Raw genomic sequence first — 27,028 nt, 5'->3', positions numbered from 1 at the left:
CAAAAACAACACAAAGACCTTGTCAAAGTGCATCCTACGAAATCAATAATGCACTTTTGCTATGTAACCTCAATGCTTTGGCAAAGAGGATTTTGAAAGATTCAGGGTGGTTAGGGTTAAAGCATTAGCAGTGTGTATGCATGCAATAACCGTTTCTTGCATCGCACTGATTGCTCTCTCAGAATCAAGTCTGAGCCTTATTTTATTGGTGCTGAATATTATCCTAAGTTTTCCCTCACAAACTGTACAATGCCCCTGGCAAGACACTAGCTCAGTTTCTAAATGTTAATTGTTTCCCCTTTGTGTTATGCCTAGCCGAGCTGGTATGATGTCTCACATCTTCCATGAGCCCGGTGTGTTCTACTACTGTGACAATAATTATGATGACAATCGGGAGTACCTTGGTGTGGTGGTTGTCAAACCCAGGGCCAAGGAGCACCATGTAGAGGTCACAGCGGAGGGCTTCTACCCAGGTTTGTTATTGATTATTAAGGGAATAAGTGTGTGCTTGGCCAGTTTTAAACACTCCGATTAAGACCGGTTGGAATCTGAATGCTGATAATTACCCGAGCCGAATTCATAAATACCTTTTCAGTCAAAAAAATCAAACTGTTTGGTCCAAAAGTCAAAACAAGTCAAAATTATATATTTCCAACGATTTCGTTCAACAGTTTTACCTCATGTTTTTTTTTAGGACAACCCTTTAGCTATATATGGTATGGTATGTCTAGTCTCATGAGTGTCGTAAACAAGTCTTTATATGGAAATATAGCAAGTGTGTACTGCATGATGTGGCGCACAGCGCAGCTGTGCCAGTGTTTTGTCAATCTCAGTTCTGACTTACTGGTAGTATTGAGCATGCTTACGGAGGATTGGGAACTGTTAACCAATAAAGCGGTAACAGGCAACAGATTTCATAGGAGTCCAAATTTAATGTGACACTGGAAAAGTGTTTCAGATCAGCCAGCCGGTCTTTATTAACGGTTTAAGACCGGCCACGTGATGGGCTCTCTAAATCAGTAGGAATGGGTAACCTGTCTTAGCTATTTATGAAAGTTGTATACTATTTGGTTCGTTCGTTATTCATGTAGACTGTAGTCTTTTCAGGCTCACAACATTTCCACAGATACATGTAAACTGAGCATCTCTTGCATTTTACTTCCTCAGGTGGGAAATTCCTATTTAGTGACTTCCAATTGGCATTTCTAACTTTTGACAGTCTTTGAATCTTAGATTCAATCCAGCATGGCGACCATTTTGTTTGTATCAGAGAAAGCAAATCACCACATTTCCATGTCTCCGACCCTGTGAATGCAGCAGAGCAAAGTTTATATACAATTTAGATTTCTCAATTTGGGGTATGAGTCCAGCGCAGTCCTGGAATGAGCTAAGGCTCATCCTATTCAAATGTCCACGATATTGAATTTTCCAATGGAAAATATTGGATGTCTTGTTAAGCTCTGGTAGTGCAACGCTTCAAGAAATAATGCATGTCATTTTCATTTTAGATCTGAGTGTGATCAACAGTGGAGATAGGATCTGGTGGAACTGGGATGTGGATAACATCCAGGATAGCTTCTCTGTCATGCAGGTAAAAGATGGACCTCGTTGGTGTTCACATTAATATAATTAACTTTGTCTGAGCTTGCTAGCGACTGCTCGGACAATCTTTCTTCACTTCGGTGCAAGGCAATACAGTGATGATTATTGTTGTGGTGTCATGGAAATGTTTTGTGTGTTTGAACATTCGCTTCTGATTCCTACGAAAGACAGAAGCATTTGCCAGAAGGGATTTCTTGAATGAACTAGAACATCAGCTTGGATTTTAAATTTTTTTTAAGTTATAAACGTTTCATACACATCTCATCTCATGTTACAGGTGGATAGCTGTGTAGCAAGCGACAATAAAACTGTTGCTGAAGTAGATTGCAACAGTAAGTCTGTACATTTTTCTCAATATTAGTATTTTGCTTTTATTGTTATTACCGATACATTGTCACTGTTCATGACAGATTTCCCTTGTTTTGTAATACGATTTGGCTATTTTATGAATTTTGTTTTTTTTGTCTGTTTATGTATGGTGATATCACTTTATATATTATTATTATTATTATTAATCATTTCTGGTAATGAAACCAAGGATTCCTCAAAAGCGCCCTAGGCACTGTAGCTCGCAAGCCTGAAGAAACCTGTGGAGAGAAGACAATGAGAAGAAGTTACAGTTTTAGAGGTGGGAGGAAAAGCCCAGAAGAATATTCTGGGGAAAACCCACGGAATCAGGCAGGGACTGAAAACCCAATCCACATATTGGCCCAGGCGGGATTCGAACCCGGGTCACAGCGGTGGAAGGCGAGGAAAGTACCGCTACGCCAACCTGACTCCCCTGTATTGTATACATTTTACATTTACAATTAGCTACCTGTATTTTTTTCAAAAATTGCCAATGCTCAATTTCTCAGTTTGTCAAATGTCCACCAACTTCCATTCTACCTGCTCTCCCTAGATTTTTGCACCCACCTTACACCAAAGGCAGCGGAGATGATCACCAACATAGGACTGGCCACCGTGCAGCTCAGCACGCCTGGAGTATTCCATTACAGGGTATCCGATACCCCCATCACTGTGGGGTGCTGCTCTGTCATTGTTAACCCAGGCCAGAAGGTAATATTCACATAGAAAATGCTTTGAAAGGAAGAAGTTTGAAATGAATAAGTTTGAAATTGCTGATCCAGAGTTGTTTGGTGATTTGACTACCTCTCAACGCACAGTGGAGAAAGGTTGGCATCACACAGGAACCCACCTACCCTCCGGTTCAAGATGATGGGATCGGGGACCCGTAACCGACTTTGCAAATTACTTAGTAACTTCTTATTACTTAGTAACTTCTTATTACTTAGTAACTTCTTATTACTTAGTAACTTCTTATCACTTAGTAACTTCTTATTACTTAGTAACTTCTTATTACTTAGTAACTTCCTATCACTTAGTAACTTCTTATTACTTAATAACTTCTTATTACTTAGTAACTTCTTATTACTTAGTAACTTCTTATTACTTAGTAACTTCTTATTACTTAGTAACTTCTTATTACTTAGTAACTTCTTATTACTTAGTAACTTCTTATTACTTAGTAACTTCTTATTACTTAGTAACTTCGTATTACTTAGTAACTTCGTATTACTTAGTAACTTCTTATTACTTAGTAACTTCTTATTACTTAGTAACTTCTTATTACTTAGTAACTTCGTATTACTTAGTAACTTCCTATTACTTAGTAACTTCTTATTACTTAGTAACTTCGTATTACTTAGTAACTTCTTATTACTTAGTAACTTTGTATTACTTAGTAACTTCTTATTACTTAGTAACTTCTTATTACTTAGTAACTTCTTATTACTTAGTAACTTCTTATTACTTAGTAACTTCCTATTACTTAGTAACTTCTTATTAGTAACTTTGTATTACTTAGTAACTTCGTATTACTTAGTAACTTCTTATTACTTTGTTACTTCTTATTACTTAGTAACTTCGTATTACTTAGTAACTTCCTATTACTTAGTAATTTCTTATTACTTAGTAATTTCTTATTACTTAGTAACTTCTTATTACTTAGTAACTTCGTATTACTTAGTAACTTCGTATTACTTAGTAACTTCTTATTACTTAGTAACTTCTTATTACTTAGTAACTTCGTATTACTTAGTAACTTCGTATTACTTAGTAACTTCTTATTACTTAGTAACTTCTTATTACTTAGTAACTTTGTATTACTTACTAACTTCGTATTACTTAGTAACTTCTTATTACTTAGTAACTTCTTATTACTTAGTAACTTCTTATTACTTAGTAACTTCTTATTACTTAGTAACTTCTTATTACTTAGTTACTTCTTATCACTTAGTAACTTCTTATTACTAAGTAACTTCTTATTACTTAGTAACTTCTTATAACTTAGTAACTTCTTATTACTAAGTAACTTCTTATTACTTAGTAACTTCTTATTACTAAGTAACTTCTTATTACTTAGTTACTTCTCAGACAATGAAACAGATTTTTGAATGCCATTTGTGGGGAATTTTTAAAATGAAAACCAGGCTACATGGAAATCCAAAGCAGATTTCATGAGTTTATTTGTATTTTAACGAGCGACAGAGGATACTCGCAAAAGTTGCAGTTTACACCGTGAAGCTATAAAAGCACTTTATCGGACAACTTCTGGGATTTTGAATTTTGGGGTTGGGTTTCCTTTACGGTCACCCAGGTACTACCCGTAAATGCACACCATTAGGCCAAAAAAAAAAAGTCTCCGGTTTCTGGTATGCGCGTGCGTCGCCGTAGCCATGCGCGTCGGCAAAAGGAAAAAGTTTTTTTTTCAATGAAAGATGATGTCTCAAAACCGCCAAACTCACTGGTTTGACTGGAATCCTGCTGCTGCACAATTTTAATGTGTTTTTAGATTGGGTTATGGTCGAGAATAAGCTTTATGTGGCCTCTCTGGACTCCCATATATTTGCACTAAGTTTAGTCGGGCACCATTTGCAGTCATCAGCCGACATTTGAAGCCAAAAAATCAGGTAAAAAAAAAAAAGCCGCGTCGCCGCACCACTTTTTGGGCAAGCTCCATACCAGAAACCGGAGATTTTTTTTTGTTGGCCTAACCGCCCGAGCACAACATGGTTCATGGATTCATCAAGAAATCTATGCAGTGTACTGTAATGCAATGTAATGCAATGTAATACAATGTAATACAATGTAATACAGGTGCTTATTTGTTACAAATGTAAAGATGCACATGTAATTTCTGACTTGAATTGTCTTGACAGAATCATTGCATCACAGTCAGTGACACGGGCTTTGAACCTAAAGTCCTGCGGGTCCACCCTGGTGACAGGGTGTGGTGGGTGTGGGAGAACACCAAACAACAACATAACATCATTCAGGTAAGTGGCTCGTAAACGGCCCATGCTCAGTCCCCTTCACATTTGACTCAGAAATGCAATTACTTATTTTGATGAAATTTGGTGTGCGAATACATAATAGAATAAATTCGTTCTCAGAGCTGTGACGGAAAGTGTGTGAGCTAAGAGCCAGTTTATTTGTGACGTCATACACATAGCATTAAAGGAATAGTCCATCATTTGTAATTTCTGAATTGTTGTTCGTTTGAAGCAACAAAAGTGCTCAAAATCTAAAGAAGGGTGCTGAACAACTAACCTGATGAAGTTTCAGCTCAGCTTCAGCTGTATATTCCGAGAAAAACAGCATTCTAGGATCTCGATTTCTAATCAAAAGTTGCTGAATCATGTTTTGAATTGGGCCTGAATTCAGCGTCCGAGACACGTTCTCACTGAGCCGATTGCAGCTACGCGATGTCGCGCACTGATCCAACGAATTATAGCAACCGCATGCGTGTTTGCGTCGTGCCAAAGCTTGCTTGCGCTTCACCGAATAACAAAACGAAGTACTAGTTTAAATTTCCTACGGTGCGTCCTAAGAAGCACAGTTGGAAATGCCTTCTTTCGTTGATTTCTTCAAAATGACAGCTTGCCAGAAAGAATATATTCACAGGGAGTTTAGTCCCCTTACTATTTACCAACCAAGTATGTTTTTCAACAATAATTACGTCAGTTACTTTTTGGATAGCTGCAAATGATGGACTGTAGCTTTAATGTTTAATCCACTGTGTGTTAGTGACTGGGCAGAGTTTAGGAACTCCGTTAGTTGCTGCATGTACTCGGTTGGTTTAGACAAGTGCCATAGTTTTAATGTGCCAAAGGTTACATTTATGTACATTTATGCGCTTATCCGTGTACGAGAGGGCTGTACTATACTCACATGATTACGGGCTGGTGATGTTGCAGACAGTGAGCGAGCAAGAGGTGAATTACTTGTGCTCTGTGTTTTGGGAAATGCTTATGCGCGAAGTGTACATAGTCGTATGAGCTGTGCTGGGGTTACCCTGGCGTGTATGGCTGATGTGTAGCAAGTACAAGGCTGTATAGGTGTACCCTGCTGACTGGCTTGCATGGTGGATGCGTAGCGGGTACAAGGCTGTACTACTGTGCATTGCTTATGCTGTTGTACATTGTTTATGCTGTTGTACATTGCCTTTGTGGTTGTACATTGCTGTTGCTTGGGCGCATTATCATGACATTGTGATGCATTGCGGTGCATTGCTGACATTGTTGTGCATTTCGGATGCTGTTGCGCATTGCTGCTGCATGCAGTAGGCTCGGCTCATCTCTCCAATAGTTAAAGGACCCACATAATAGAACACCACGCCTATTAATTCCAATTAGTGTACATTTGTTGATTATTGTTGACTATATTATGATCATTGTTGCTTGAGGTTACCGACAATTCCATTTCAGGCTCTGTTCAGGTTCATTGGGCAATTAACAGGGTAATTAACAATCATTCACAATCGGGGGGGGGGGGGGGGGGGGGGGAGGGGGTAGATTTCCACCGAAACGGACCTGCACCCTTAGCCTTGCAGGTCGCTCTGAGTGATCTCTTGTCCAGGGAAGAGCCTTGGTTCATGTTGTTTGGGAAGATCGTCTTCACCCCAATAGGAGTCAGACTTATCCTAACAGACGAAGGTTGGCCTGGGGAGTTCCCGCAACAGTACGTATGAAAAATTTTAATATAAAGGAACAACATTTTTGATTTCGATAGTCATGCATAGTCAACAGTTCCGTACGTAAACAAGTGTGTGTTTCTTTTTACGGTCAAAGGAAGCTAAAATTATTTTCTTGGTGGCCCCTTTTAACAACTTGACATTTTGCCAAAACACTACGCCAGATTTTTTTTTTAATGGAATTGTGCGAAAAATATCCACGAGACATGATCAGTCTGCAATCTCATTAAGGTTTAGCACACACACACAAAAAAGAATCAGAAAAACAGAATTGAGAAATAAATATACAGGAGGATGAATATCCTGGTCCTTCATGACCTCATGAAAATGAAGTGTGGCCCTGCTATCAGTGACAGAGATGGTATTCAAACCCATAGTACATTGTCTTGGAAGGACCACGTACGGAACATCAACCATGTCAACCTGTATGCTGGCCTGCCAAGAGTGTCCGTCAAAGGCCGCGAGAGGAGGATGAGACTGGCGGGACATTGCGTTCGGCACCCTGAACTGGCTGCAAATCCACTTATAATTTGGGAGCCCACACAGGGCACTGCAAGAAGAGGCAGAAGTCGGGCCACCTACATCAGTGTGCTACGAAGCGACACAGGCCTTGACAGTGTTAATGAACTGAGGACTGCCATGATGGATAAACTGGTCTGGGGGTGCCATATTCGTGGAACCCGAGATGGTATAGGTTAAGGCCAACACATGCCCTCGCATTAGTAGTAGTAGTAGTAGTACATTTTTATTCCATTGTTGCACCAATGCACAACAACGTGTGTTCACCGTCGATCGTGGACGTCCTATTGTCCCTTTTTTTGTTTGTACATGTACTCTAACTTTTTAGGAAGACTCCCATAGGTTTTGTACACGACCCCAATCGCGGACGTACATGTACATGTACCGGGTATGCTAGGAATCGTGGACGATATTGTTTCTTTTGTTCTCTGGTATTTTTCATCCACGGTTTGAAAAAAGATGAACATGTACACACACTCATCTTTCTGTCTGTGTGTATGTTTCATTATACATGTAGGTATCTCGTCATGGCCATCCCACCAAGGAAGGTTTCTGCAGTGGCTTGCCCCAGGACAGCCCAGCGGCATTCGTCAGACAGTTCAATGCTGGCGCTGTAGTCTACTATCAGAGGTAAATTACCATATAATTCATGAATTAAAAAAGGGATTAAAGATGTTTTGTTTTGCTTGGAAAGTGGAGTTTTGTTTATACACAGTTTAAGATTCTTACAATTTGTGGCACTCATTTTTTTAAAAATAAATTTTAGTTAACGCTTAAAAGAATGGATATACAGGGCATATAAAAGGAATATGCATTTTTACCATAGTACAATAGGAGGAGCAATGGCCATGAATGAACAAGATAGCACTTTTGTGACCTCTCACGAGAGCTCAGTGAGTGGTGCACACTGTATGTGTACACTGGCTCGGATGCACTGTGTTGCAAGGTATGTTAGACTAATTTAATTATTTATTTTCTTTCTTTTATCAGTGTTGCTCTGCCAAAGCTGTATGGTGCAGTAGTGGCCGTATCACAAGCCCAGGTAAGACTGATGTAATATTATATAATGTTTAAGAGAATTGTCAACAAGCCAGTTCGGCATCTCAATGAAGTAGTCAAGGTGGAAGGTCATTTGGGATAAAATGGCTGACTCAACTCTTCGCTCGTACCCCCCGCCCTGCAAACAGGACGCTGGGATACTCTGATGAATTCACGCGCTGATTGGTTGGATTTTGCGTGACCTGTGACCTGTGCGTCATCACAGTCATGACTCTGCAAGGTTTGAAACGGCCGTTACGACTGATTCATTACTCTTTTTATTCCGGTTTTGAGATGTTTCTTTTTTTCGTTGAAAAGCGTAATAATGAAGAAATTCTGTAAAACTTATCTGTGTTGTGAATTTACAATTTCTGGCACTTGCTAAGGATTCGTTTCGAATCACGAACGGTCGGATTGCATTATGCGACGCTCAAAATTGTGTCCACATGGTACGCAATGAAACAGAAATCACATCCGGTATGGAACGTGTGCATTTCTATGGGAAGTTTTCGGATAGCATTTGTGCACATTGTCTAAATGCGGTCTTGAACAGCTGCAGCCAGATGCTTTATACATAGGTCATAAGCTACTTCCTTCACAAGATTCTGTGAAGCTCATCAGCGCATCCCAGCATCCTGTTTGCAGGGTGGGGGGTACGAGCGAAACTGAAGCATCTTGTAACCGTGATGTTATGCGAATGCCTATTTTGCATGCGAGTGTCATGCAAGCATCGTGCGAGCATTGTGCATCCATGTCCGTGTGCATTCTGGTGCCTTTTATCAGCTTTGGAATTTCCCGAATGATCTGTGACCCATCATTGTGCGCATGCGCAGTTTTGTGGAGTACTGTGGCCTCGTGGTTAAGGGCACTGATTCGTGGTCTGTGGGTAAAGCTGCAGGTTGTCGGTTCGAGTCCTGGCGGGGTCATGGTGCGTGTGCCCTTGGGCAAGGCACTTTGTCACTCATTGCTTCTCCCCACCCAGGAGTAAATGGGTACCTGTGAGGGCAGAGATGGTTATTGTGATTGAATTAGCTTCCTTGCGCCTAACAGGCTGCATCGAGCTGTATACTCCCCAGGGAGCTGAGATGGTATTTGGAATGTTTCATGTGCCCAATGAGCAGGGGTAATAATGATGTAGCGCCTTGAGCACCAGTCCTGGTGGATATGTGCGCTTTATAAATATCCACTATTATTATTACTATTATTATTATTAAATACTGAGCTGGCTTATTGAAAATGTGGAAGCGTTGTCCACATTTTCTTCCTTTACAATAGTATATGTTTCCTAACTTTGACTGCAAGGAAAAAATGGGCTGGCTAAAAGAGAAGCTATCATACACTTTTTTAAACAGTCATCATTTTTACTAGAATGCAAACAGTGGTTTTTGGATTGATTAGACCTTTCAGTTAAACAAGGATTAAGTTGCTAATTCCCCAACACCCAAAGAAATTACATCAAGAACCATACCATCTTTTGGCTTTCAATAACTCTGGCACAGTGGCGCTGCCTACCGGTAGGTTCATTTTGTCCTCGAAAATGGGCAACATCTAAGATGGATCTACCTCTTAAAATGATTTCTTGCCTGTTTTTACCCACATGCCAAATTTCCTATTTAAACCTCAAAGTTATGGTTTACACCTTTTCTTTACAACCATTCTTTAACATGTAGATCCATCAAGTGTTGGTGGCCAAGAACCACTTGCAGCCGGACCCAGTACTTGCCCAGACCTATGACTGCGTGGCCTGGGTCTGGCCAGTACTCCGCAAGCATGGTCTGACGCAGCTGACTAACACACAGCAGGTCTTTGAGCTTCAGACCTACACTCAAGACGTCGTCACACCAAGGTCAGGTTCAATTCAATTCAATTCAATATTACATTTATTTCCATACTGAACAATAACATAATAGAAAGCAAAATACAATATTGTGGATGGGTAATTCCACGGTTACTCACGTTACAGTTTTGGTGTACTTTTGAGTTTCCTTGGGCTGTAATTACCTTACTGAAAAGGTTTAATAACTGTTATATCCCCATGGTAGATACAGTAGACCTAGACCTACCTAAGCACCAAAGATGACATCCAGAAAAATGTGTTATGTATGATAAACAAGACGCACAAAATCGGTTCACGTTACATTTTCATAACGTGAGTAACCGATTTTGTGCGTCTTGTTTATCATACATAACACATTTTTCTGGATGTCATCTTTGGTGCTTAGGTAGGTCTAGGTCTACTCTATCTACCATGGGGATAACAGTTATTAAACCTTTTCGGTAAGGTAATTACAGCCCAAGGAAGCTCAAAAGTACATCAATAATGTAACGAGAGTAACCGTGGAATTGCCCTGAGGCACAATCCTAATAAGCCAAGGCTTGTAGTGGAGCGCCTGTAGAAAAGAGAACAAAGACATGAAATAATCAAATAGTTAATTAAGTCAAAGACAAAGATAAACAAGAGGACAAAGTAATCTGACCAGAAATAGATTAAGAAATATGACGGGGGAAAAAAAACTTAAAAACTGCAACAGAGATGGCAACACTGGAGAACAAACCAAAGGAGAAAAAAAAAAAAACTATGCTACATATTGGGAGATAAGATACTCTTTGAAAGAGTTCGTAAATGAGCCCACGGAGGTTTTGGACTTAATTGATTGGTCAATGCTATTCCAAAGACTGGGACCGTAGAAGCGAAGTGTGTTCTTGTACTGAGATGTGCGCGTGAAAGGTATGTATAGGTTGCTGTGTGATCTAGTGTGATAGTGGTGAATGACGTTAAAGGGAAAATACAACATTTGCAAACATCAAAAAATAAAACTACCAAATCATTTTGAAATACCTTGCTGGACTGTTAGTGAATGACAGTGTAAAGCATCCTGTAAAATCATGGCACCTGGTATACTGTCATTTTCAAGAAAAGTGGTATTTTTGTATCAATTTCCAACGCTGATCGGCCGATCAGCGTTAGAAAAAACTGGCTTTTTTTCAAATACTGGCCCCAGTTGACCATCGCACTTGTTTGCAATCGATTACACACCTATGAACGGGTACAAGCCAGTTAGACTGGTTCCCTGACCTTAAAATTCCCCAATATATGTAAACTGCTCTGTTTCTTCTTAAATGGAGTCAGGGAACCAGACTACAGGAAAATGATTGTTTTTCTTGGTTTTTATAGCATTTTCGAACCCAAAACCTCAAAAAAGTCAGTATAACTATATTTGCTATATATTTCCAACCCCCCAATTCCATCCATTTCTGAAAATTACAGCAAAAGCAAATGATGTATATTCCCTTTAACTGGAGTAAAAAAAAGAAGAAAACGTAGCAGGAAGGATATTATTAGTAAGCTTGAACATGAAAATGCCAGTTTGAAGCTTGTTAATATCGGACAGGGTGAGAGAGTGTAATTTGACAAAAAGAGGTGCAGTATGATCACATCAAACCCCACTCTATTATGTAGCCGTGATTGCAAAACCAAATATCTGACAAAGGTCCAACATCTGTGCACTTACATAATTATGATGCGCACATTTGGTAACCGCGTATCTTCAGTGTGGTATTTGAGAGATCCATGTAGCTATGCTATAGGGCCTGTCTCAATTCCTTTTCGGGACAAGTTGCAGAAAAGTTGCGGACTTTGTATCTGGTATAAGCTGCAGGATTCTGAACAACTTCCCAACAATCTTTCTGCAATGCAGTTATCAGTATTGGTGAGTCAAGTAGTTGCTATTTCCCCGGAACATGTCCGGGACAAATGCAGAGCTTCTTCCAGACAAAGTGAATGATTCTACCAACAACTTGTCTGCAACTCGACCCGGATATGAAGTGAGACAAGCCCTTATGTTGTTGCCCGTATATAGTGAGTGGGGCTCGTTGAAAATACCTGTTGCGTTACCTGAAAATCACATTTGGCTTTTTAAATATTTTTCGAAATTGTTAGCAGTTTGCCTCCAGCCAAAAAGTTTATTTGTAAAATCAATCTATGTCATGTTTGTGATGTGTTGCATTATCCAGGCGCTGTTGTGCATTGAGGTTCTCCAACCCGGGAGTCTACCACTACTACAGCAAAGCATTCTCCAATAAAACTGACAAGTTTATGGTAAGAGCCATTATAACTTCAAGTGTAACACACGTTAATGGACTTCTTTATACAGTACCTTATGTACAGAAATGCATGTTTTTGTTTTTGTTTTTACATTTTTATGAAGCCGAGTTAACTTTGGTATAAGTTGTGTTGGTGATTTCAACAAGTCACATGTTGCAAAATTTGTTTTAAAAGTACAAATCTTCATCTGGTCTCAATTGTATTAAAAGGGAATTGAAATAAAAAAACAAACATTTGAAAATTACTTTAATGTACTTTTTTATATACATACAAGTACTCTCAAAATCTCTTCTTTCTGACACTGTCAAGAGTATGAAAAAAACAGTAAACTCCGGCTAAACCGGCACTCCCGGGACCTGAGAATTTGTGAAGACTTACGTGAATGCTGATATATGCTATAAGTCATCATTTTGCCGACTTACATGAATGGTCTTTTGCACACATGATTCATTGCACTAATTGGCTTCGATTTACCCTGGATTATCTCCTTAATGCTTGAGTTGAATCCAGCAAATTAGTCCTCGAATTGTGTCATCACGTTTGGGGTATTGATAGTGGAGACCACGATACATGTGTACGTGCACAGTAACGAATTAAATGCATGCGTGTTCGGGTCCGGTATATACCACGCACCCATTGACTGCAGCAGAAGTCATTCAATAAGACGACCCCCAAAATGGACAGAGCGCATGCGTACATGTACAGCCTAGAGGGGGTACTGGTATTTATATGCTCACGATGCATATGCGATGTATGCAGCAAAGATCCTATAGCGCCGCGTAGTGGTATGCAGTGGGACACCCTTTTTTGACACCGTTGCATGCAGCGATCACGGGCCGTGCGAAACCACTTTTCACTCGACACTTTGCCAACCGCAGTACAGGAAGTCGATGCCAATGCGTGATTTGTTGAATGCTGACTTACACAAAGGATTTTGTAATCCTTTTATGGAAAGGGGACCGAGAGTAACACGACGACTTGAGCGAAATGGCGACTTGTGAAAGCCGACTTAGAAATAAAAAATTCAATGGAAATGCATGACGGACAATCAGGACTTAAGTCAGACGGCCGACTGGAGCGATTTGACGAGTTGTACGATGCCGGTTTAGCCAGAGTTTACTGTATATGTTGTATCAAATTCAACCTATTTGATCAATTCTAGAATGGTTTCATATTATCAAAAGAATTGCATCAGTTTCAATTTTTTTTTACATTAGCAGATCTGATCACAATAAATGCAGTCAACTAAATTTGTTGACAGTGATTTATCAAAGTGACTCAAAAATTTGTTTCTAATGCCTCTCAGACACTTTATCCCATTTGTGTCTGACTTTTTGAAACAAGTATCAAACGTTTTGTCCTGTGTTTTCCTAATTCTCACAGTATGAGCACAGCAGTAAAACAGTCCTCAGCAGTGTGGTCGTCAGTAACCCCAGCGGTTCCTTCACTGTCATGGTGTCCAGTAAAGGATTCAAACCTCCTGCAGTCAGCATACACAGGGTAAGTGCTCTAAGAAGCCTCACTCTGTGCACAAGTACCCCCTCCATGGTTCATCATCATCAGTCGATTGCACAGCAGACGGACACAAGTTTTCCCTATTCATCTCTGTTTTGTGCAAGTCTCAGCACCCGATTTCGCGAAGCGCTGCGATGTGTTGCAACTCGAGTTACGACGTGTAACACGTCGCAACTCGCGACGCGTCGTATCTTCCATTTCACGAAAGTTGCGATGTGTTGAACGCGTCGTAAGTTCCTTGACGACGGCTTAAAACATGTCGCAAGTTAAGACGTGTCTAGTAGTCGCCGCAAAATAAGAAGAGTCATTTCTAAGCCAGTTTTATGCCATAAACATAACATAAACAAATTATAATACCGAGGCAATATGTGTAAAGTTGTAGAAAATTCATAGAATAAGTATGAATTAGAACAAAATATTAGAGTTTAAATTTCAAAGTAGCTATGCAGTGCAATGAGAGCTTGTTTTCCTTCAAAATTGCATCGCACCATTTTGTTTTACATTTTAACAAATTTCGAGCTGAGATCTGACGACCCTTTGCTGAATATCAGACGACTATTTACTGTACGCTGACTAAATACATAAAATAGTCACCGAATTGTGCTATAAATACACCTACGACGCGTCGCACTTACGACGCATCATGGAGATACGATGCGTGGCATCGCTGCGATGCATCTTAAGTTATGAAGAGTTTGATGAAATCGGGTGCTGGATCTCTCGCGGGGAGAGCAGAAACTCCTGTGACAGTAGTCTAGCGATGTACTCTGGGTAGAGTAGGCGCTGACGACTTAGTCTGCGTCAGCCATGAGATGGGGAGTATAGAGCATAGGTGTTAACCCTTTCCTTACCATGGGCGACTTTTGTCGACCAGAATTACCCCCCTGGTGGTTCCCATGGGCGACTTTAGTCGACCAGGAAACCACACACAAAACATCCTCAGCACAGATATATTCACTACTTTTCAGAAAGGGGGTATGTTGATATGTTTGGCCGCCCATACATCAACTATATACCAGCTGAAAGGGTGTTTTCGGATCGTTCTATTGGTGTGGTTTATTCATAGTGTTACCATTACAAAAAAAATGAGAAAAGTGCTTCAGAAGTATCCACGCACAATTTGAGGTATGGAGTGCCATTTGGTCATGTGGTGAAATGGGCTTGCAGTTTGATAATTGGTACCAGATGAACAAAAAGGCATAACTTTCTTATATTTGCAGGTATGGACTTCATTTTTACATCACATAAAAGAGTAAGGTTCAAGGAACAAACTTTACACACAACACCTATGATTTTAATCACTCCTTGGCAGTGAAAATCTGGGTTGACAAACGTGATTTTTTTGACTCGTGGTCATTTTTTCACGCTCTAGTGATTTCCGCATGACTGAGCAAACAATTTGGTCCTGGGGAGAGCCAAGTCAATAAACAATGTGGGCATGAAAGGGTTAACTGGCTCGCCCATAGGCTTCCGTAGGATATGACCAACCCCTCTGAGTTGGTTCAATGGCTACAAAGTTGTAGTTGGGAAACAACTGGTATGGATTTTTGAATGTATTGCTGAGGGCACCTGACGCTCTTATGAAGATGAATATACCGGTTTCTACAGATAGTCATGCTTTTTTTATAACCGGCCAAACACGTACTACTGTTTGTGTTTTTACAGGGTCAAAGCGTACTCTGGTCTTGGAAAGGCAGCCAGTTTGAAACCCACAACATCGTCCACGCTAATCCCCCTTCCCATGAGCGTCCCTACAGCCCCGTCACCGGTCCCCTTGCCTTCAGCAGCGGTAACCCACAGCCCAACAATAGCTTCATGTTCACATTTGAGGAGCCGGGGACATTCTATGAGACGTCAGAAGGGGCCCCAGGTTGTGTCGGGGTTGTACATGTTCTTGATGATGGTATGTTGTAATGACAAGAGTAGTCTTACCAGGCGTATGACTAGTGTAGCACAGCTTCTAAAGCCCCAGTCACGCATTTATGGTTCGGGGCTACAAATATCGCATGTGAGTAGAGTTGTGCGTTGCTTCTCTCCTGTGCCACGAGGGTTTTTCTCCGGGCCCTCCGGTTTTCCTCCCTCCGGAAAAATCAAACACTTTCGATCTCAGGCTGTGCTCCGTGGTCATATATGGGTCGATGTGGCCGGCAGCCAGAGGCGCCTTTACGTGCCAGCGGCCTGACCACGTTGTAGCCGCGTCCTTCGCAATTCAGCATCCCAGCTGCGAGTAAGGATGATTAGCCTCCCAAATTATTATTATTATTATATCCACGGTTTACCAAGAATCAATCGATCACGATGAACCCTTGAGATTCGTAGAGAAATCAACTTTCTAAGAATGCACTACGGTTTCAGGACGGATAGCCACGACTGTCCTATGGTTTCTCTACAGATACATGCTTTGTCAAGAATATTGACGGATTGGTTAAGAATATCGATGGTATTACTAAGAATAGTGACATTAATGCCACGGTTGTCTGAGATTGTGCCACGGATGACCAAGGTTATCCTACGAATAAAGCGTGGATATTCGTAGTACAAACGTAGCAGAACCCTAGCACATCCGAGCATATCCGTAGGACACTCATAGCAAATTCGTACAGATTTCTACCACGAATGAGCTACGAATCTCCAAGAATATGTACAAATAGCCGCAAATAACACTATGAATCAGTACGGTTGTCCTACGGATGTCCCACGGTTGCACTACGGATTGATTTTCATGACGTTTCGCAACGGAAGGTTTGAACAGTTTATAACTTCCGTAACTCCTCCACGAATACCCAAGGAAGATGACGGATAACCACGGAGGTACTAAGGATGAATACGGTACTCCCAAGGTTTATCACGAATTTCAAACCGCGGAGATCCGAAGCTCCAAACCGTAAAATGTGTGACTGGGGCTTTATGGGTTAAGTGCAACTTATTTTTGTTCAAACCCTTTACAAATATTTCAGAGTCTCTCTCGGCAATGCCCGTCATCACGTCAAGTTCAAACGGCGGTGTCGTTGAACGTTTCCACACCGTTGAGCTCCAGTCTACATGTACCTCACAGACGGCCAGCATTCTCTATACATTGGATGGCTCCATTCCAGAACTTCACGGCAGTGCTACCAGGGTATGTGTATATTACCTTTAAAGTTATAGTCCATCATTTGTAATTTGTGCATTTTGTACATTTGAAGTATCAAAAGTGCTCAAAATCTACAGAAGGGTACTGAACAACTAACCTGATAAAGTTTCAGCTCAGCTTCAGCTGTATATTCTGAGAAAAACAGCATTCTAGGATCTCAATTTCAAATCAAAAGTTGCTGAATCATGTTTTGAATTGCGCCTATATTCAGCGTCCGAGACACGTTCTTGCTGAGCCCAATGCAGCTACGCGATGTCGCGCACTGATCTGACGAATTATAGCAACCGGGGGTGCGTGTGCGTCATGCCAATGCTTGTGCGCGCTTCGTCGAATAACAAAACGAACTACTAATTTAAATTTTCCTACGGTGCGTCTTAAGAAGCACCGTTGGAAAGGCCTTCTTTCGTTGATTACTTCAAAATGACAGCTTGCCAGAAAGAATAATTTCACAGGGAGTTTAGTCCCCTTACTATCTTTCAACCAAGTATGTTTTTCAACAATAATTACGCCAGCTACTTTTCGGATAACTGCAAATGATGGACTATAGCTTTAATCTTGTTGATTCTGATCAAGTAAAAAAAATGAAGCATTTGTTTCTTTTAAAATTCAATTACAGTAAGAATGTTAGCATTAAATGCTTTTTTCCGAAGTGTACACTCAAAAAGCACCTGAAGAACATGAAACCTATGAAGAAAAAAATAGATTGATAATTAAAGTATATCATTTGCAGCTATCCAAAAAGTAACTGATGAAATTATTGTTGAAAAGCATTCTTGGTAATAGCAATGACCTCCCTGTGAATAGTTTCTCTGGCATGCTGTAATTTTGAAGAAACAAATACAAAATTGTCATTTCCAAAGAAGCGTTTGTACATGTAGTTCGTTTTGAATTTGGCGAAGCCATTAATCATGTGAATGCATGGGTGCGCGCGGTTGCTGTAATTCGTCGGTTCAGTGCGTGACATCGCGTAGCTGCAATCGGCCGAAGGACAACGTGTCCCGGAAGCTGATTTCGGGCGCAATTCAATACATGACTCTGCAACTTTTGAATTCAAATCGAGATCCAAGAATAATTATTGTTTTCTCGGAATACACAGCATTAATTAACAGAGCTAAAACTTCATCAACTTTAAGCACCCTTCCTTAGATTTTGAGCACTCTTGTTGCTTCAAACAGAATAAAAAATGTACAAATGACAAATGATATACTCTACCTTTATATCACTCACATGGTCGAGCAAATTCATTATTTTTACTAAGGGAATAAATGTGTGCTCCGGAGGTTTTTATCACTCTGTTTAATATCGCTTAGAGTCTGGGTGCTGATAATTACCCGAGCCGGAGGCTATAGGAATAGTTAAACTGTCTGAGGTATTTATGAATTCATGTTCATAGAAGTTCTTTTGTTTAAGATTGACTTTTTTTGCCTTAATGCAGGTTTACAAATCGGAGAAAGGCATCTGTCTGAGGCGACCTGGTCTTCACATCATCAGAGCCATAACAATAAGCAACGGTCTGCTACCAAGTCCAGTCTACACTTCCAAGTAAGTATCAAATAAAAACCTGATGGGTCAATGTATCCGTAGGAAATGTTAACCCTAACCCTCCACAATCCTCCAAAGTCCTCCAAAATCCTCAAGGCGGTTCTGGAGGAGTGTTGAGGGTGAAGGGCAAAAGAAAGTGTCGGTTCATTTTTTGGGAATGCATAGTGTTGAGTTGATAAACTTTATCCTGCATTGTTTGTGTTCAGTCATGCATAATTGTGACCTGTTCTGTCAAAATCAGACTTTTCTGGGCATAAGGTCCAAAATGAGATTTTTGCATACTGTTAAAATATGTACATTTTCCTTTTAAATAGGTGGTTTAATTTTTGAAACCTGTAATTCCTGGGCATAGTTATGCTATTTCGAAGTTCATTGTGTCGAAAAGTAGAAATGGAGGAAATGGCCACGAACGTCACAAAACAGTAATTTCTTTAACTGATATACCTCAACAAATCATCAAAAATACCATATTTAGAGTTCAAATTAGGGTTTCAAACTTTTATAGTATATTTTAGACATGTTCAGGATTACAAATGTGCAAAAATTAGAAAATCAAAAAAAAATCACCCCCACAGCGTTTTTTGGCCCTATCTCAATTTCAACCTCTGCCCAGAAGCGTCTGCTTTTGACAGAACAGGTCACAATTGAGCCCTGCATTATGCTGATATCATCCGCACTGCTTCTAAATATCATCGGCACTGCCTCAATCCATTACCAGTGATTATTGGAGGTTTTTAAAGGATTGATGCAATGGTCATCTCTCCACTGAACAAATTCCAGAAGTAACATATAATTTTGGAGGATTAAGGCGGAATCCAATTGTGACATTTTAGCAATTGGATAATTTTTGCAGGATTCAGTGTGGTTCCTAGCCAAAAGGGCCCAGGGGTTAGGGTTAAGGCTTTGTGATGGAACAGATATTGTAAAAATTAAAGAACAGACCAAACGTTGGGAAGGAAAAATATTATAAAAACCAACTCAACAATCAACAACTACTCAGCAACCAAGCTAACTGGGGTTTGCATGCCCGTTCTGGTTGTATAATTGGAATTTTTGTATTTTTTTTTGTTTTGTTGTAATTTTACATCCATTACAACAATTACGTTCCCATCCCATGCAGACGATTCTGGGTGCTCGAGGGGAACGTTGGCCACAGCTCGGAGGACGACGATGCTATTTCCATGGCAACAGATGACTTTGAAGCCGAGATGCAGAACAATGGTCCAGGACCTGTAAGTTCAGTTAGGCCAAAAAAAAAAATAAGTCGGTCTCTGGTCAGCGCGCGCGTCGATTTTAATCATGCACGTCAATCTTTTTTTTTTCCAAAATGTTCTGCGGTAGCTCCAACAGCGCCCTCTATTGCCGCACCTCCTCAATTTGTTTTACAAAGAGCACCAAGGAATGGGAAATTGCACCCAGGCAAATGATCGAGAGCACCAAGGCAAATTATGGAGGACACCAGTGTACATGAGGAAACCAAAAAAGCAAAATAGTACCCCACCTTGTCTGTACAATCCAAGCTTGAAGAAAAAGAAAAAAAGCAAAAAAAAAAAAAAAAGCCGCGTCCCTTCGTCAATTCCGGAACTTTGGTCTGACCAGAGACCGAATATTTTTTGTTTTTTGGCCTTATCTTGAAGTTGGCCATCAGTAACTATCCAATTTCTAGGATTTTCTCAATTGCTGTGCATACAAGTTTCTTATCATGGAAGCCAGAGTGACTCAGTGAAATGTCGCTATGAATGCTATTACAATGTTCGGGAAGATCAGCTTCACTCTAATAGGTGTCAGACTTGGTCCTAACAAGCTTAGGTTTGGCTTGGGGGAGATCCCACGCCACAATAGTTTTGTAGATTATTGCTGTTGTTGTTTGATGACAAAATGACAGGTTGCTTCATTTTTACTTGAGACATTTTCATATCAGTTAAATGAATGTCGATTGTATGTTCAGCCAATATTTGTTCAAAACATCCACTTGAAAATTTGAAACATCAACAAATCTTGTTTTACATCAGAGATGAAACTTTTCCGATTTTAATCGGAAATCCGACTTCTTGAATTTTCCAACGAAATTTCCGATTTTCTTACAATGTGTCCCACAATATTTGATGTTGTGTAACGATTTTTTTCACAAAATGTCATTTTATTTCAATCATAATTTCGAAGAAAAGTCGATGAAAAGTCGATGGAAATGGCACGTTAAAATCATCGCGAACGTAGTTTTAATCTCTTTCACCAGTCGTTATTGGAGTGTTTCAACGGTAGAAACACAGTCCATAACACTGATCGGAGCCTTTTCTGGCTGGACAAAAAGTTAAACATTGACAGGTGACATGGAAAAATCACTGTGTCGCACGCGCGTGCATACATTTATGTACTGTACAAAGATGATATGCACGTACGTACCAGAGTACGTACCGCATTGAACCGTCCAGCCGCTAGCACATGGCCGGTTGTGAACGATCCGGTGGATAAAATCATTATGTTGTGCGATTTTCGGAGGTATTAAGTTGTACAAAATGCAATGCTTTAAAAATCATGACGATTATCTTTAGGATAGCAAAGAGAGCATTAGCGAAACATTTCACTGGCATTTGTTGGAAGAGACGTACGAATGCAAGTGGAGTAGTGGAGTTGTGTGGTTGAAACATGGACATGTGAACGGTGCCCTTGTCTTTTGGACTTTTTCCTCGACTTTCACAAGTAAGAAGAGAACTCCTTTGTTGATGACTCCATTACTCTAGCTGTAATTCAGGCGTTTTATGCAATGAAAACACTGACCATTTTTTTTCATCGTAAAATTTTGTTTGAATCGAAAATAAAGCAAGAGTAGGTGTCCGGAAATTGGGCATAAAGTGTATTGTACATGCATGTACATGTGTGTAACTGCAGCGCGGCCCAGATTTCGGACACGTATTTTTGTTTGGCCTATTTTCCGATTTTGTTGCCATATGCCAGTTTCATCTCTGTTACATGTATACCCTTTAACGTTTTATCGCCCATTTAGACCAACAAATGGCAGTGGTGGAACTGTGTACCGGCCATCAGTGGATGGCTGCACAACTCCTCTGATAACTCCATTGAGATCTACTGGGACCTGCCCAGTGTTCCTTACAGAGGCCAACTCAAGTCATATCAGGTATAGCAGGGGAAGTTTAAATAATTGATGCCAACTTGTGATTTCAGGGAAGTCAGCACCCGATTTCATCAAACTCTTCGTAACTTATGATGCATCGCAGCGCTGCGACGCGTCGTAACCCTACGATGCGTCGCAGCTGCAACGCGTCCTACGATCCATTTCACAAAACACGTCGTAAGTGCGACGCGTCGTAGGTGTATTTATAGCACAACTCGGTGACTGTTTCATGTATTTAGTCAGCGTACAGTAAATAGTCGTCTGATATTCAACAAAGAGTCGTCGGATCTCAGCTTGAAATTTGTTAAAACGTAAAACAAAAAGGCGGTCGTGCGATGCAATTTTGAAGGAAAACAAGCTCTCATTGGACTGTATAGCTACTTTATAATTTCAACTGCAATATTCCAGTCTGATTTATAATTATTCAATGAATTTTCTATTTACAACTTTACACACATTGCCTCGGTATTATATTCTCGTTTATGTAATGTTTATGGCATTAAACTGGCTAAGAAAGGGACTCTTCTTATTTTGCCATGACCACTAGACACGTCGTAACTTGCGACGTGTTTTAAGCCGTTGTCAAGGAACTTACCATGCGTTCAACACATCGCAACTTTCATGAAATGGATGATACGACGCGTTGTGAGTTGCGACATGTTACACGTCCTAACTCGAGTTGCAAAGCGTCGCAGCGCTTCGTGAAATCGGGTGCAGGTTAATTTGTGCATTTGACATGTCTTGTCTTCCACGGCTGTGACCCAGGATTTAATTCTGCACGGGGCATTGGGTGTTGAGGCTGTAGCTGATTATTCGGGTCTTTGCCTGGAACATCAATGGGAGGAGGGGGGGGGGGGCTTGGTTGGGTGTGTTCCTCCAACCTCTAAAACTAAACATTATTCTTTCTCTTTCGTGCCTTCTCCCTTTAGGTTTCTGCAGGCTTCAAAGTTACACTGGCTGTACACTTTTGAAGGATCGTTGGTGTATTTCAAAAAGAAAAAGAAATAAATGAAATACATATGTATATAAATGTTGAGTTGATGATTCGTGTTGTCAAGTTTAATAAAAGAGAAAGCCCCAAAAGTAAGATTTATTAATACTTGTAATTTGAAAACTTGTATATGTTATATACGTATTGCACTTTGAAATTTCCTCAACCCAACTTGTCATCTGTCCTTCAAACAGCTCTATGTGAATGGAGTCTGCTATCACAATGACCTTCCACCGACTTGCCATAGCATCACTGTAGATGGGTTGACAGGGAACCAGACCTACGTCATATCGATCATTGCACAGCCCAGGGACTCCACACTGCTACCGCAGGAATCAAATAAACTGGTACTAAACTTGATTTATCTTTTTTTTTGTTTTCTTAAGCATGGAAACTGGATTTCTTTTGTTGCCCCTGTTTGACGTCGATAGTAATATAATCATAATAATATTTATATTAAGGATTTGGAAAGTGTACATATTCACCAGTATTTGGGCTGAATCGAAGGTGCTACATTATTATTACCCCGCTCGTTGTGCCAATGAAACATTCCAAAGAACATCTTAGCTCCCTGAGGAGTATACAGCTCGATTCTACCATTTGGATGTAAAGCAGCCAAAATCAATCACAGGTACCCATTTACTCCTAGGTAGGGAGTAGCAATAGTGACAAAGTGTTTTGCTCAAAGACACACACATACCACAACCCCAGGATGGACTCGAACCCACAACGTGCAGAATTATCTGCACTAGAAAGCAGGAGGTCGTGGGTTCGAGTCCCACCCGAGTGATTTTTCCAACTTTCACTCGGGAGATAACACACTGAGTATACAGTGTTTAAACGTCGGTGAAGGGCAAAACCTAATTTGTGACCCGCTCTGCAAAAATGAGTCACGTCTCCGAAGCCACTTCTGAGCTAAAGGTCTTTGAAAGAATGTTGCACAGTGTTTAAGCAATTGGAATCCTCAACATTTTAAATTCTACACAATGTCCATTTTCATCAAACCAAACTGTTGAGGATTCCAATTGCTTAAACACTGTGCAACATTCTTTCAAAGACCTTTAGCTCAAAAGTGGCCTGGAGACGTGACAGAGCGGGTCACATTTGACAGAATTACCCACAAATCTGGAGTTTTTAATAATACCACAGCACTCATTCAAATCCTTTGTTATATTTGATTCTTTCCCCACAGAGAGTGACCTGCCCATCTATCTATGAGCTCGGAGGTCCCATCCTGTCCTGTGAGGTCACCGATCAGGAAGACACCATCAACCTAGTCTGGACAGCGCTGGATTACCTGTACAGCGAGCCCACCAAGTATGTGGTCTATGTTGACGGCAGAGAGACACCCGTTGAGGTAGGTACCAGTGTTGTATTGAGGTTGTTGTTGTCGTATGCGTTCAGCACGCTCTCTCCGCCAGCCACTCCAGGGCAGCTTCCTCGCAGTTGTGTAGGGCTTCGATTCCTCCGTCTAGTCTGGTAATGGGACAGTCATTCACTATGTGATTCATTGTTTGAATCTCTCCACAATCACAGCTTGGAGAGGCGGCGTATCCCCACTGGAACAGGCTGGCGCGGCAGGGTCCAGCGTTCCCTCGATGGCGGTTGAGGAGTGACCACTGGCCTCGGGGAAGAGTTGTGCCTGGCAGTTGTTGAGTGGGGTCAGGCACAAGATGCTTGTTGGGAACATCAGCCTCCTCCCACTTGGCTCTCCAAAGCTGCTCCATGTTGGTGCTGTTGTCTGGAGTGGAGGTCCATATGGGATTTCTTGATCTCAGTCTGAGTCTTGGGTGGTCGTTTATATCGGTGTTGATGGGGAGATCTGGCATTGACGCTATTCTGGTTAATAGGTTTCTTGTGGCCATTTCTCTCCTGACATCTGGCGGGGGGGTGTTACTTAGGACCGGGAGCCAGTCTAGTTTGGTGCATTGGATCGCACCAGATACAGTCCTCATGGCGTTGTTCAGCTGGACATCGACTAGTTTGGTATATTGAGGTGCTTGTGACAGATGACAAGGGCATCACAGGCCTGGTCACAAGTAAATTCAAAAGTATAAAGCACAAGTAAAAGGTGGTAAACAATAAAGGACTGTTTGACTATAGTTTGTGGGTTGATTTGGGACTGTTTGACTATAGTTTGTGGGTTGACTTGGGACTGTTTGACTATAGTTTGTGGGTTGACTTGGGACTGTTTGACTATAGTTTGTGAGTTGACTTGGGACTGTTTGACTATAGTTTGTGGGTTGACTTGGGACTGTTTGACTATAGTTTGTGGGTTGACTTGGGACTGTTTGACTATAGTTTGTGGGTTGACTTGGGACTGTTTGACTATAGTTTGTGGGTTGACTTGGAACTGTTTGACTATAGTTTGTGGGTTGACTTGGGACTGTTTGACTATAATTTGTGGGTTGACTTGGGACTGTTTGACTATAGTTTGTGGGTTGACTTGGGACTGTTTGACTATAGTTTGTGGGTTGACTTGGGACTGTTTGACTATAGTTTGTGGGTTGACTTGGGACTGTTTGACTATAGTTTGTGGGTTGACTTGGGACTGTTTGACTATAGTTTGTGGGTTGACTTGGGACTGTTTGACTATAGTTTGTGGGTTGACTTGGGACTGTTTGTCTATAGTTTGTGGGTTGACTTGGGGCTGTTTGACTATAGTTTGTGGGTTGACTTGGGACTGTTTGACTATAGTTTGTGGGTTGACTTGGGACTGTTTGACTATAGTTTGTGGGTTGACTTGGGACTGTTTGACTATAGTTTGTGGGTTGACTTGGGACTGTTTGACTATAGTTTGTGGGTTGACTTGGGACTGTTTGACTATAGTTTGTGGGTTGACTTGGGACTGTTTGACTATCGTTTGTGGGTTGACTTGGGACTGTTTGACTATAGTTTGTGGGTTGACTTGGGACTGTTTGACTATAGTTTGTGGGTTGACTTGGAACTGTTTGACTATAGTTTGTGGGTTGACTTGGGACTGTTTGACTATAGTTTGTGGGTTGATTTGGGACTGTTTGACTATAGTTTGTGAGTTGACTTGCGACTGTTTGACTATAGTTTGTGGGTTGACTTGGGACTGTTTGACTATAGTTTGTGGGTTGACTTGGGACTGTTTGACTATAGTTTGTGGGTTGACTTGGGACTGTTTGACTATAGTTTGTGGGTTGACTTGGGGCTGTTTGACTATAGTTTGTGGGTTGACTTGGAACTGTTTGACTATAGTTTGTGGGTTGACTTGGGACTGTTTGACTATAGTTTGTGGGTTGACTTGGGACTGTTTGACTATAGTTTGTGAGTTGACTTAAGACTGTTTGACTATAGTTTGTGGGTTGACTTGGGACTGTTTGACTTTAGTTTGTGTTGACTTGGGACTGTTTGACTATAGTTTGTGGGTTGACTTGGGACTGTTTGACTATAGTTTGTGGGTTGACTTGGGACTGTTTGACTATAGTTTGTGGGTTGACTTGGGACTGTTTGACTATAGTTTGTGAGTTGACTTGGGACTGTTTGACTATAGTTTGTGGGTTGACTTGGGACTGTTTGACTATAGTTTGTGGGTTGACTTGGGACTGTTTGACTATAGTTTGTGGGTTGACTTGGGACTGTTTGACTTTAGTTTGTGAGTTGACTTGGGACTGTTTGACTATAGTTTGTGGGTTGACTTGGGGACTGTTTGACTATAGTTTGTGTGTTTACTCGGGACTGTTTGACTATAGTTTGTGGGTTGACTTGGGACTGTTTGACTATACAGGGTGTATCAAAAAAAAGTATACACTTAGAGAAATGTATCAAAAAACGATGTTTTATAATTTTTCAAAAATCTGTCACTAAATATTGATGGACCAAGGTCTTACGCTTCAATTGCCACCACGTCAATCTTCAGCTATTCCGCATGAGTGAACACTAGCTATTTACTTTCACCAGATTTGAATTGGCTTGCGCACAAAAGTGAAATGGTTAAAACATAATCAAACACCGTGGTAGGGAAGTTTAGGCATGTGCTTTGTTGCTCACTAATTTTCAAGAAAATTGGATTAACCCTTAGTCCTCCACAGGCCCACCAAGTTTGGACTCAAGTTGCGCCTTCCTCAAAACATTAACAACAGCATGACCTTACAAGTCAATGATTAGGCCTAATGGTAATCGTCATGAGGGAATGCAACGTTTGCACTTCATGCATGCACGATTCAGTCTTCGACGTGGCCACCATTTCTTTGCACACAGACTTCTGCCCAGAAGTGCGTCAAGCATGCGGTCGGCATAAGTCGGGTGCGTCCGGAATACGCTCGGTATGCGCACTGCATACTGACCTATTTGCAGCCCGAAAAATAATGTTGTGCACTGCATACGCAACTCGTACGCATCTCATACGCAATGGATGCGCTGAATTCGTTACTTGTATGCTAGATGTG

The 27,028-nt window shown here is 40.9% G+C and overlaps 1 protein-coding gene across 1 annotated transcript in view; it reads left to right on the top strand.

The window, feature by feature from the left end:
* The window catches only part of LOC119737185, a 118,763-nt gene that overhangs the window by 28,382 nt on the left and 63,353 nt on the right, over positions 1-27,028 (top strand). Inside the window, 17 exon segments of the mRNA XM_038211362.1 lie at positions 316-473; positions 1,509-1,591; positions 1,880-1,934; positions 2,504-2,661; positions 4,824-4,940; positions 7,674-7,786; positions 8,147-8,198; positions 9,865-10,040; positions 12,209-12,293; positions 13,683-13,799; positions 15,480-15,717; positions 16,772-16,932; positions 18,383-18,489; positions 19,610-19,721; positions 21,494-21,625; positions 22,808-22,960; positions 23,806-23,970. Of these exon segments, the coding sequence (XP_038067290.1) occupies positions 316-473; positions 1,509-1,591; positions 1,880-1,934; positions 2,504-2,661; positions 4,824-4,940; positions 7,674-7,786; positions 8,147-8,198; positions 9,865-10,040; positions 12,209-12,293; positions 13,683-13,799; positions 15,480-15,717; positions 16,772-16,932; positions 18,383-18,489; positions 19,610-19,721; positions 21,494-21,625; positions 22,808-22,960; positions 23,806-23,970 (2,182 nt within the window).

This window comes from Patiria miniata, unplaced genomic scaffold (genome assembly GCF_015706575.1).
Source record: "Patiria miniata isolate m_02_andy unplaced genomic scaffold, ASM1570657v1 HiC_scaffold_3, whole genome shotgun sequence".
In the NCBI taxonomy this organism is placed as follows: domain Eukaryota; kingdom Metazoa; phylum Echinodermata; class Asteroidea; order Valvatida; family Asterinidae; genus Patiria; species Patiria miniata.
The sequence above is the reverse complement of the archived record's forward strand: the minus strand, read 5'-3'. Positions and strand labels throughout refer to the sequence as shown.